Here is a 13,093-nt window from a genome sequence, read left to right as displayed (position 1 = left end):
CTATGTAAAGTATCCTCCAAGACCTTGTCACTTATCCTCTTCAAGTCGGCTTACAACGATGGAAGAACATGCTAGAAGAAGTCGGCCTAACTCTTGTGATCATGTCGGCCTAAAGGACATGAGATGAAGTGTATATATAGCCACACTCGGCCTCACTTAAAGGCAAGCAACTCGTCAAGCATTCGGTGAAGAAGTGCGAAGAAGAAGGCTACTAAATAGAAGTGCGAAGAAGTGATAAGGAGAGTTTCTTCTGGGCAAGCGAAGGAGGTTTCTTCTGGGCAAGTGAAGGAGGATTCTTCTAGGTCAGCGAAGGAGAGATTCTTCTGGGTCAACGAAGGAGAGATTCTTCTAGGCAAGCGAAGGAGGTTTCTTTTGGACAAGCGAAGGAAGATTTTTCTCGGTCAGCGAAGGAGAGATTCTTCTAGGTCAACGAAGTAATGTTTTTGCTGGGATAGCGAAGGAAGGATTCTTTTGAGGCAACGAAGAAAGGATTCTTCTGGGCTACTTGTTTGGGTAACCGAGATAGAGATCTAGAGACTGAGATTCTCTAGAGGAAGCTAGTAAGATCATAGAGACCGAGTTTCTCTATAGGAAGTCAAGGAGAAGCTAGTGTGAAGGATAGAGACCGAGTTTCTCTAGAAGGAGCCGAGGAGAGCAATTCAAGATCAAGAAGAAAGTTGAGAGAGGGAAGAGGCAGAGCATCAAGGTTAGTGACAAGGTTCTTGGGAGGATACTAAAGTCAAGGGTCTTTGTCATGGTCTTGGTACTCATCAATTGAAGATCTAGAAGAAGAATTTTGATTGGGTTTTCCTCTCAAGAGGTGAGAGGTTTTGGCCCTTGTTGACAAGCCTATATACTGTGTCACTTGTCTTTTATTGTGCATATTGGTAATTGTCTTGATGAAAAGAACACAATAATAACATAACGAAGAAAAGACTATAAGCTAAGAAGTAAAAGTATATCACAAGCAATTATCAAGCAAAGAAATCTTTTAATTATTCATGCTCTAGATTTATCAACACCCCCCACTTGCACCCACCCACCCACAACTCTCTTCTCCCTCATTTAGGTTAGAAGGCATTTACAACAACTAGAAATGATATTGAACTATTAACCGCACCTACTCTTGTTAATTGTGATTAGAATTTCTCATGTCAATCCTAAATTGGCAATGATGCCAAATGTTGCAAAGTATTCTCAACCTCTCCTTCCAAGTGTTCCACCTACATTTTTTAGGCCTTTGTGGAGCTGCTATTCTAGGCCGCTGGTCACCAGACTGCCAGAGGGACCAGATCTGTATGGACATAAAGTTGGGTTTTGCTAGACAATTAGATTACCTCCTAGGCTTAGCTGCATGGACGAACTTCCATCAGGAGTTTCTTTCCCTTGACCTCCCCCCCAAAGGATCATACAACAGGGTTCCCTCAATCCTATTTATCATTGTTGGGAACATCTAGATAACATTCCGATTTTATCTCGAAATCACGATTTTTTGGCCTAGCCATTGTTTGCCAATTTTTAAACATATTTTTATGGTATCTTAATTTTGCTGATGTTTGCCGTTTTTTACCGATATTTTCCCGATTTTTACAATTTTTTGGTTTTCCGGACCCTTGCCGATTTTGTCCCGATGTTCGCAACATTGCTATTTATTCCCTGTAAGGTGGCATTAGTTGGGACATTGGACCTTTCAGTGTTTGATGACCACTACAGCGAACCAGCATCTCAGTCCCCTCCCTTGCGTTCGGCCATCGGTACCATACTTGGACATACTCTCTCCCTCTCTTGTACAGCACAAAGATCTTCAGTTTACAGTTCTCTTATTGTACCACAACATTTATACTTGTCTTCTTGCTGGACTGTCAGTTCATAGATCATAGCTAGATGTGTAGTTCTTCTTGCCCTTCTTTTGCTTCTTACTTTCGGCACTAAGATAGGAGTAGCTTTCACACGCCCATATTATATTTACACTGCTGACTGTACTGGTTAGTCCCATTGACCACCTTTTGTGGCCTTTCTTGGACATTGATAAATTCATCATATCGTATCTGAATGTTTATAAATAATCACTAACAATCTCCCGTATATAATTCACAACGACATCTGTTGGAAAAGCATTGTTTACTAGATTTAAAAATTGTGCAAGCTTCTCTGTGTGTGACAAAACATTAAAATGTATCCAAGCCATTAGACAACTTGAATTTAATATTTGTATTATTGCCAGAGAATGTAACCACCAGCATTAATCGCCAATTATGCATATATATTGGGAAGTGTAACTCACTTCTTGGTTAGTTTCACTTTGTTTATTTTTCATATTTTTGCAGATGTGCCTATCCTTTTATGAGGTTAGAAACAAACCGGGAGCATGGTTCACTCCTAAAGTTGAGCGCTTCTACTGGGAACAGTGGTACATTTCTATCAATGTTATATCTCCAAAGACATCAGGCAGTAAATCTCATCATGGCAAAGCTTCAGTTGTAGACTCAGGAGGTATATTAAACGCATTTTGTATTAAGCTACTCTTCAAAATCATCTGTATAAGTCATTTTGATGATTTCTGTATATTCTGTAATATGTATGATCTGGAAATTTATTAAACTGTTTTAAATGATTGCCAACTTGATACAGATATCATGATGGAAGAAAGAAATGCCCGCCATGCTGCTTTGGAGTTAGCTCTGCGAGATGTGTTATTTCAAATTATACGACTTGTTAATGAGAAGAAGGACCACATACCTCCTGTATTAAATACCGACGTGGTATCTTTTCCTTATGAGATTACTATCCCAAGGTGATGCTCTGTTACTTGATAAGGTGATAGAAGTTGTATGAAGTATCTTTGTTAATTTCCCTTATATTGTACTGTGCTACTCCTGAATATTACATTGTTGTGTAGAATTGACTGACAACTCATTCAATGTTTTTTTTTACTTTGAAAAATGGGTTTTTAAAATACATAGCTTTTTAAATGGATAAAAGGTGCAGAATGTTGATTTTTCAAGTGCAATAGATACAAGCAGCAATTTTTGAAATACTGATGATTACTTCTAGTGATGTAGATCTTCTTTTAGCACTTTCAATTTATAATTGAGAAATTCTACTTTGGAAATTCAAGCATAAATGTACAAGAACAGTAGAGATCACAATGCGCAAAGAGAACACAAGATTTACCCTGGGAAAATCCACTTCGGTGAAAAACCCAGCAACATTTTCCTTAGAGAAATTCTTCAATTCAACAAGAGATACACCTAATTCTGCTAGTCAATGTAATGGTCAAACTGACCTACAATGCTGTGGTCAAACCTGGTCAACCAACCCTCTTGTCCAGTCAATCTTCTGCCCAACAACCTCTGCCCTCTCTGATCTGCCTAGGCTGAAATTTGGCCTCCCAGAACCTTTCCAGAATTTCGGCCTGGCTGCCCAGAAACTGCTGCCCAGAATATTCCCAGAAAGTCACGTGTGCGAAGTCAAGGGGAGAGAGAGAGAAATGCTAGAGATGAATTCATCCTCCTTCGTCCTTCTTCGTTCTTCTTCTTCTTCACTTGGATGCCCAGAATATATCTTATTGCATAAGCTATCGAATGGTGCCTTATGGAGGAGGTCGAGTGCCTTATATATAGAGTTCTACCTCCCCAAATGGGTGTCTTTTCACTGCGGCTGACTTGACTTGAAGGAGGGCTGACTTGACAAGTTTGGAGCCAGAAATTCAAAATTCAAAATGCCAAATTCTGTTTTGAAACTGACATGAAGAACATGTCTTACATTAATCTTTTCAACTGTTAGTCAAATAAAATGACATGAAGAACATGTCTTACATTTTCATTATATATATTTCAAGGGCTAAAATATAAATTATAAAGACCAACCATAGCTACAAAATTCAACACTCCTTCTTAGCTAAGGAGGTATTCATAATGATTATCTAGATGTTTTCATGTTGACAAATTTCTCTAAGAAAATGTTATAACAATTTATCATCGGCATCAACATCATCCAATTATCATAATCTGGACAACAACTGTAACACATGGTAAATCATCATTAGCATCAACTAGTCAACATGATTATGATTGGCGCCTCTGAACCATGGTATACAGACTAGAACTGGTTCACCATTATTATGGTCAATCTTTTTGACTCGTGGTGAAACCCTAGGGACACACTCCATCCATTTGAGTAATTTGGTCTCAAATCCAAAGGCCTCACTCTAGGTCATGATGCTAAATGAGCTCACTCTACCTATCTAGAGAGTAATCTAAGCTTGATGTTGAAAGACATCCACTCAATTGAGTGACCCTGGGCCTCTAGGACCATTCTTCCTAATCTAGTCAATATACTTGACACAAGAAGAATGACTGTCCTCTGCTGGACCATTCTCCCTAATCTGGTCAACATAGTTGACACAGAGAGAATGTCTACCCCTTATGCTATCTCATCAAACACCCCCTCTCACTGAGGGAGGCATTCTCAACATTGTGTAGAATATTAGCTATCTATTCATCAGTGGAGATGTACTAGAGCCTCACTACTTCCTTCTACACAATGTCATGAATGAAGTGGTACTTGATATCGATGTGCTTCGACCTGTCATGGAAAACTGGATTCTCTGTGAGTTTCACACAACTATGATTGTCACAATATATCACAGTCGGTTTTAGCACCTCATCAAATAGTCTCACGAGTAACTTTCGTAGCCATAGTGCTTCACAATTTGCTAAATTCGCTGCAATATAATCTGCTTCGACAATGTTGAGTGCAACAAATGTCTACTTCTTACTCATCCATGAAATCATAGTGGAGCCCAAATTGAAGCAACCGCCAAATGTACTCTTTCTTTTTGCACTCCATGCCCAATCTGAATCCATATATCCTTGCAACTGTATATTACCGTTTGAGACATATCTCAAACCATAATCAAGTGTACAACATAAATACCTCAATACATGCTTTGTTATAATCCAATGATCATGTCTTGGTTCCACCTGGAAATTGGAATTCGCTGAGAGTGTTCACTGCAAAGCAAATGTTCAACTTGGTATTGACTAATTACATCAAATAGTCAATCAACTTCTGTTACATGGACGGATCTATCGGATTTGACTTAGCTTTAAGGGCTAATGTATTAGTGTTGATTTGGATGCTAGTGGATGGTGGTCCTAGTGTGGATAGTAGTATTGGACATCTTGTGGTTGGTGGAGGGAAACAAGTGGGTGTCCAAGAGTAGCCCTAGAGCAGTGGACAAGGACTTTGGACAACTGTGGGTTGGGTGAAGTTTTGGTAGCCTAAGTAGCTCCATGATGGACAAAAGAGGCTATTGGAGGAGACAGATTGGAGCTCAAGGTTTGGCCATCCAGAAGAGCAGATTATTGGAGCCCATGTTCATCATTGGTGAACGACATTTGATGGTGATAGGTGGCAACCCTCTTGCCTTATGTTAGTCTTCATTGGAGCAGCGTAGGAAGACTATAGTGGGAAGACCTTGAGTAGTTGAGGAGCAACAGTTGTGATTTGTTCACAAACGAAGTTGTGAACAACTCAACAGGAATCTCGATGTGTTGATGGACAAACGATCAACAAGAGAACAGATTGGATAGCCGAGATTTAGTGGTCAGATGGACTTGGACCATTGATAAAGGTAGGTGTTGCAGATTGGGAGCGAAGGACCCATAGGTGTATAGGAAATGACAAAGTAGTTGTGATCGTCGACTACATCAGCTAGACAATGAGATTATCTTGTATTTTGTATTCTTGTACTAGTGGATATTTGAGGGCCATTATCCCTGCTACGGGAGCCCTAGACTGTTGTATTATTCAGTTGGATTAATATAATGAAGATTAGGTTATTGTAAAAAGTTGTATATATTTTGTCCACTAGTATATTTACTATTGTATATTGTTCCACTGTGCAAAGTAGCTTTGTTGTGATTCTTGGTTTGGTAGCGTCAGTAATTTAAGATTCTATCTTAGACACCTGGATCGTGGAAAAACAACACATAAGTGTGCTGAGAAGAAATTATTTTACATAGATTGTGAAAAACAAGAAGAAACAGAACAAGAAACATCAAAAGAAGAAGATATACACCAAGAACCAACCTTAGGAGTTGAAAAAGAAGGAATGAATATGACCATATCTTGTAATGCATTGGCAGGAATTACCACTCAAACTCTCAAGATAGAGGGATATATCAAGAAGGAAAAGGGAATAGTGCTTATTGATTCTGGAAGTACCCATAATTTTATTCATTTTAAGATAGCCAAGGAGTTGAATTGCTTTCTATATTCAACACTAGAGTGTCAAGTGATGGTTGCAAATGGAGGAACTATAAATTGCTCAGGGAAGTGCTATAATATCAATCTAACCATGGGCGAATATGTATTGAATCGTCCAATGCTTGCCATTCTAGTGGGTGGTGCTGATGTTGTATTAGGAGTTGAATGGTTGCAATATTTGGGGATGATAGCTTTTAACTTTCAAGAACTTTTCTTGAATTTTTTTGGGAAGGAAATCGAATTAAGGGGTTGTTGACCACTACCAGTCAACTACCCATGCAGTACACCCCCCTTTTTTCTTTGCAAAAAGGGGCAGCACCTGATCAGCGTGTTCGTGCCATCCTGCAGTCATCAGCAGCTTAATCATTTTGATTGTAAACCCAGTCTGCATGTATGAATTGTAAATAATCTTAGCAGACATGAGTCGTGTATGTGAATTGCCTAGGTGGACCTAACTTTCTAGTGGTAATCTACGTCCCGGAAGGTTTTTCGTCTCACCGATCCATGGATCGGCAGAGTTTTCCTTCAAACCTGACCCCAAAGCCGGGATGGATTTTGTCATTAGAACTTTAGGAGAATCCTAGTGTGTTGATCTGCTAGATTATAGTTGTGTCACAGAACTGGGTGATTTGTGAGGGTCTATGTTAAAGGGGTTTTCCCCCTTAAGATGTAAATTTGTAAAAGTCATCATGAAATATGTTTTGAGGGTCGAAAAAAAAAGTTTTAAATTCCCTCATGAGTCCTAAGTCCTAGGTCCTAGGTGATGTTTCCGAAGGCTTAGTTCGATGATCCATTTTAAAATGAATTAAAAAAAAAAAAAAAAAATTTGAAAAAAAATTTTTTTTTGGTGGAAAATTATTTTCGCCAGATTCAGTTGTTATCATGTTATATCTTTCATGCTGAGATCTAAAATTTTCAAGTTGAGATACGAAATATGATATCTGGTTAATGGTTTATGATTCTCGTGGTGGCTTAAGGCATTTATCTCTTCAAAATTTTCAGTTGCCGGATATCGTTTTGGTCATGTGATTTAGCTAATGACAAATGATTGCTGTTCACGATTTACGTTTCTATATCATCTAACAAGTAATCATCTTAACCATAATCTCTTAAGGCACTGGTCTGCTAAATTAATTAAATCTTTTTAGTGCTTATCTTAATCGTATCTCGTGTCTCCCAACCAACTGGTCGACAATTGGCCTCATCATCTCACAGGGACTACCCCCCTTAGCCGCGGGAGACAGGCTTAAACGGAGGGATCGGGGATCAGAGTGACAGCCCCCGGTCTGAGCGTTGTCGTGTCAATCTGCGCGACAACATTTTTTGGCGTCGTTGCCGGGGACAGAGTTTTTCTGTTCCTGGAGTTTCATCGACATTCATCTTCTCATCTTTCTCATCTCTCATTTGAGCTGGCAAATTCAACCTTTTGGGTTATCATTTGGATCTTTTATTGCCTTATTTTTCGCCATATCAGTAGCATCTCTTCGGTTTGTTTCTTGTTTGGGTGGCGACTCCACTTTCTCATTTTTCCCAGACAAGAAGCTTTCCTCATATCTGCTTGTGGTTACTTTTTGGATCCTAGAATCAGATTCATTGTTCAAGTGGCAACTCGACTTCTTTCATCTCTTAATTTTCTTGAGCAGAAATCTCTATCTATCATCCATTTGATCCCTTATTGTTCATCATGGATTATTCATTTAAACCATGTCATTTTACTGATAATCTCCATGATCTTCCGAAAGAGGCCATTTCTAAATTATTTAAGTTTTCGGGTGGTGATTCGGTCGCTGTTAGAAAGCATTTAAACAGGTTTACTTGTGTAATGATCATATATTGTAGACTTCCTCAATATAATCATGAAGATTTCAAGATGCGTCTATTTGTCCATTCTTTAGAGGGTGATGCCTTGAATTGGTTTAATAATTTTCCTAATGATTTTTTCACTTCTTTACAAGACATTCTCAATGCTTTTAAAGATAGATATGATAGTCCAAACAGCTTGCCTTCTCCCTCTAAAATTGTGCAAACGAAAGAAAGTAATCTTATAAAAAATCCAGCTGTTGAAGAAAGTTTTCAAGATCAGAATGTGTCATCAACCGGAAATATTGCAGATCATCATAGTGGAAAAATTTGTAAGGGGCCAAATCATCAACCGGAAATATTGCAGATCATTGTTGAATTTGGCTGTTAAGGGGCCAAAAATTTGTACATTAATCAGCTGTTTTAGGGTTTCAAATTTTTGGGTTTTATTTCAGGTTTCAGTGACCATTACAATTGTAAGCATTCTGCATTGGGTTGTAATCTTTCTGACAGGCACGCTCAAATTCTGCAATTTTACCCTGGACGTCACCTGCGCAAGAGTTAATATTTTGCAGGGTATACGGAAGTCATTTTGTCTGCTTGCGTGGGGAGAAAAAACTGTGCCCTCCACCCAAAAATTTGTTGATTTAAGAGGCTATACCTGGCAACCTGCAAATATCTCATTTTGGTCAAAATCATCCGCTGCCCCACACCATGCTCCTCAGAGGCAAGCGTTTAACCTTCTCACTTCACTGATCAAGTGCCTCCATCCGCAAATCGTTTGGGTAAACAATCATCCTGGAGCCTGGTCACGTCATTTACGTTCAGTTTCTTTAAAAAAAAAAAAAAAAAAAACCTCCGCACACCCTTCACGATTCCAAACGCCGCCGTCACCTGTAATCCACTTCCGCTGCGGGGATAACTGTATACTCTAAATCGATTTTCCTTGATTTATGCTGGCATTTCACTGCTTCCACGTTCAGATTCTGGTTTGACCGCCGTCGTATTTTGCTGGGCTGCACAGGATATCACAACCTGATTGTGCTTGCAGTCGTTTTTCAAATTCGGTTTCAGCTGAGCATCGAGCTCCATTCACGCCGGCAACAGAGAAGACGGTTTTCGTTTTGCCTGGGTTACACAATATGTATTGCGGCTCTGCGTTGCGTGTTCAGGTCAGAGAGTCGTTTTCATTTATCCGCAATTCGTTCTAGATCATTTCGGTGCATATTTTGATTTAGACGTAGGTGTTTTATTTTGATTTCATTTGGTTTAGGACATAGCTTTGTTTTTTTTTAGAATAGATTAAAAATCGATTTTAATTTAGTTAATTAGATTTCATTAAATTTTGTTTTATAATTTGATTTTAATTTATTTTCTTTTAAAGTATATATGTATGAAAAAAAAAAAAATGCGTCAAGGGTTTTGTTAGATTTTCATGTTAAAATTTTGATTTAATTATTTTGGCTTAGGTTTTAGAGATTTTCAATTTTAGTTTTATTTTAGGCTAAAGTTTCATTTTAGATTTTATTTAAAAAAAAAAAAAAATTGAAATTTTTTTTTTTTTTGGTGGAAAATTATTTTCGCCAGATTCAGTTGTTATCATGTTATATCTTTCATGCTGAGATCTAAAATTTTCAAGTTGAGATACGAAATATGATATCTGGTTAATGGTTTATGATTCTCGTGGTGGCTTAAGGCATTTATCTCTTCAAAATTTTCAGTTGCCGGATATCGTTTTGGTCATGTGATTTAGCTAATGACAAATGATTGCTGTTCACGATTTACGTTTCTATATCATCTAACAAGTAATCATCTTAACCATAATCTCTTAAGGCATTGGTCTGCTAAATTAATTAAATCTTTTTAGTGCTTATCTTAATCGTATCTCGTGTCTCCCAACCAACTGGTCGACAGTTGGCCTCATCATCTCACACGGAGACAGGCTTAAACGGAGGGATCGGGGATCAGAGTGACAGCCCCCAGTCTGAGCATTGTCGTGTCAATCTGCGCGACAACAGGGGTATCACAAGGAAACTTGGAAAGATAATTAGCTCTAATGGCAAAGCTTTTGAAGAAGGAACAACGAGGGGTAATTGCGCAATTATGCTCACTAAATGTTCAAAAATTGAAGTCGTCTATTTCTCTAGATCTCCAAACTCCAAAGTGTTTTTGACAATCATTCTAGGGTATTTGAGATTCCAAAGGTCTTCCACCTATTCGTGATCATGATCATGCTATTCACTTGATTCCCAAATGTGTTCCTATAAACATCATACCTTACAGATATCCCTATGCCCATAAGAGTGAAATTGAACGTATGATTGCAGAAATGCTAGAGGCAGGTATAATTCAACCTAGCAAAAGTTCCTCCTTTTCTCCAGTAGTACTAGTGGACAAGAAGGATGGATCATGGCGTATCTGTCCAGATTATAGAGAGCTAAATAAGCTCACTATTAAAGATAAATTTCCCTTTTCTGTCATTGATGAATTGTTGGATGAGCTACATGGAGCAATTTACTTCAACATGCTAGATCTTCGCTCAGGATATCATCATATTAGAATGGGACAAAATACATTCTGAAAACTACATTCATAACTCATGAAGGTAATTATGAATTTTTGGCCATGCCTTTTGGCCTTACTAATGCACCTCCCACATTTCAAGGGTCAATGAATTCTTTTTTCAAACTCTTCCTTAGAAAATTTGTGTTAGTATTTTTTGATGATATACGAATCTATAGCAAGTCTTGGAAAGATCATCTTCATCAAGTTGATAGGTTGCTCAAACTATTGGAGGAGAAACAATTGTATGCAAAACCCTCCAAATGTTTCTTTGGGGTACAGGAAGTGGAATATCATGGTCATATTGTATCTCACGAGGGTGTTAAGGTAGACCCTAACAAAATTAAAGCCATAAAGGAATGGAAAATTCCCACAACCTTAAGGCATCTTCGAGGATTTATCGGGTTGACATGGTATATCGCAACTTTGTTAAAAGTTATGGGAAAATAACAGCACCACTAACAACATTATTGAAGAAAGATGCATTTTTTTGGACTCCAAAAACAACTAATGCTTTTGAAAACCTTAAAGAGACAATGTGCCAAGTTCTGGTCTTTAGCTACACCAGACTTAACAAAAACCTTTATTGTGAAATGTAATGTCTCAGGAAATGGCATTGGTGTTGTTTTAATACAAGAAGGAAGACCCATTGCTTTTAAAAGTCGTCCAATCAAGGGAAAGTATTTACAGAAACCTATTTATGAGAAAGAAATGTTGGCAATACTACATGTTCTAAAGAAATGGTGTCCTTACCTAATGGGAAGACACTTCAAGGTAAAAACAAATCATGACAGTCGTAAATACTTCTTGGAACAAATATTATCTTGGGAAGAGCAGCAAAAATGGGTCACAAAGATGCTAGGTCATGACTTTGAAATTATCTACAAAAAAGGGAAGAAAAATGTTGTTGCAAATGCACTCTCAAGAAGGGATGAGGATGTGGAAGTATTTCTCTGTGCCATTTCTATTATCCAACTTGATTGGATAATTGAAGCAAGGGATGAATGGAAGAATGACGAAGAGGTCTGGACACTCATTCAAATGTTGCAGCAAGATATAGTGAATCTTATACATTTATTTGGACAAATGATTCATTAGGGTACAAAGATCGCTTATATCTATGTAAGAACTCCCAACTCAAACATAAGGTTCTTTTGGAATTGCACACCTCTCCTATAGGAGGGCACTCAAGATTTCTAAAAACTTTACCACAGGGTCAAGAAGGAATTTTTTGGGATGCCCTTAAATCTGATATTCAAAAGTTTGTGGCATAATGTTTGGTTTGCTAACAAAGTAATGTTGAGACAATTAAGACCTCGAGTTTTTTAAAACCATGATCCATTCCAAGTCAGCATTGGAAGAAAGTATTAATGGATTTTATCGCATGTTTATCCAAGTCTGAAGGAAAGAGTGTCGTCATGGTGGTAGTTGATAGACTTACCAAGTGTGCACACTTTTGTGCACTATCTCATCCTTTCAAAGCTAGTACAGTCACTACTGCATTTATGGAAACAGTTCAAAAGCTACATGGAAACCCAAAGATTATTGTAAGTGACCGAGATCCCATTTTCATTGGAAATTTTTGGACAATATATTCTTGTCTTGGTACTCAATTAGTTCATAGCTCATCTTATCATCCTCAATCTGATGGGAAAAATTGAGATAGTGAACAAATGTTTGGAAGGATATCTTCGTTGCTTTGTATCTAATAAGGAAACACAATGGGTCAAGTGGTTACCTCTGGCAGAATGGTGGTATAACACTTCCTTTCATACTGTAGCAAAAATGACCCCATTTATGGCGCTTTATGGATATCATCCACCATCCATCACATTGTCTTTAAGAGATAATTCTAAGGTCTAAGCAGTGGAAGATCACATCAAACATCAACAACAAGCTCCCCAACTCTTACAGGATAGCCCGACTCTAGCACAAAATCAAATGAAACACTAGGCCGATCAACATCGCAGTGAAAGAAGTTTTGATGTGGGTGATTGGGTATTTTTACGACTACAGCCATACAAACAAATGTCCCTCAAGCAAACTAAGAAGGATAATAAATTATCACTCAAGTACTATGGCCCTTACAAGGTATTGCAAAGGATTGGTACTATGGCATACAAATTGGAGCTACATGCATCTTCATTAGTACACCCAGTTTTCCATGTTTTATGCTTAAAGAAGGTTATAGGTCACAAGCTCCCAGTGCAAACTATTTTGCCAGAACTTGACGAGGAAGGAAAAATCATATTGGAACCTGAAGCAATCACAAAAACAAGAATTCAACAACTAAACAATCGATCAATTTCAGTATCTCATTAAATGGAAGAACATACCTGTTGAAAATTCCACATGGGAGGATGAGTATTTCATACAAAAGCATTTAGAACTGTTCAAGTGTTGAGGACAACACTTTTTTGAAGGAGAGGGTCATGTTAGGTCCCTATAATAATAATGT

At 38.0% G+C, this 13,093-nt stretch overlaps 1 protein-coding gene across 3 annotated transcripts in view; it reads left to right on the top strand.

Annotated features, from left to right (window-relative positions):
• Positions 1 to 13,093, top strand: part of LOC149261617 (meiotically up-regulated protein) — an 85,097-nt gene that overhangs the window by 60,476 nt on the left and 11,528 nt on the right. For all 3 annotated transcript variants that reach the window (XM_089422487.1, XM_089422484.1, XM_089422485.1), the window contains exons 6-7: positions 2,328 to 2,493; positions 2,632 to 2,794. In XM_089422487.1, coding sequence (XP_089278613.1) covers positions 2,328 to 2,493; positions 2,632 to 2,794 — 329 coding nt within the window. The remainder of the gene's footprint in view (positions 1 to 2,327; positions 2,494 to 2,631; positions 2,795 to 13,093) is intronic.

The sequence above is a fragment of the Pinus tabuliformis genome, chromosome 6, assembly GCF_031772625.1.
Source record: "Pinus tabuliformis cultivar Carrire ecotype Pingquan chromosome 6, CPIR1, whole genome shotgun sequence".
Classification (NCBI taxonomy): Eukaryota; Viridiplantae; Streptophyta; class Pinopsida; order Pinales; family Pinaceae; genus Pinus; species Pinus tabuliformis.
This window is presented reverse-complemented; position numbering and strand designations above follow the sequence as displayed.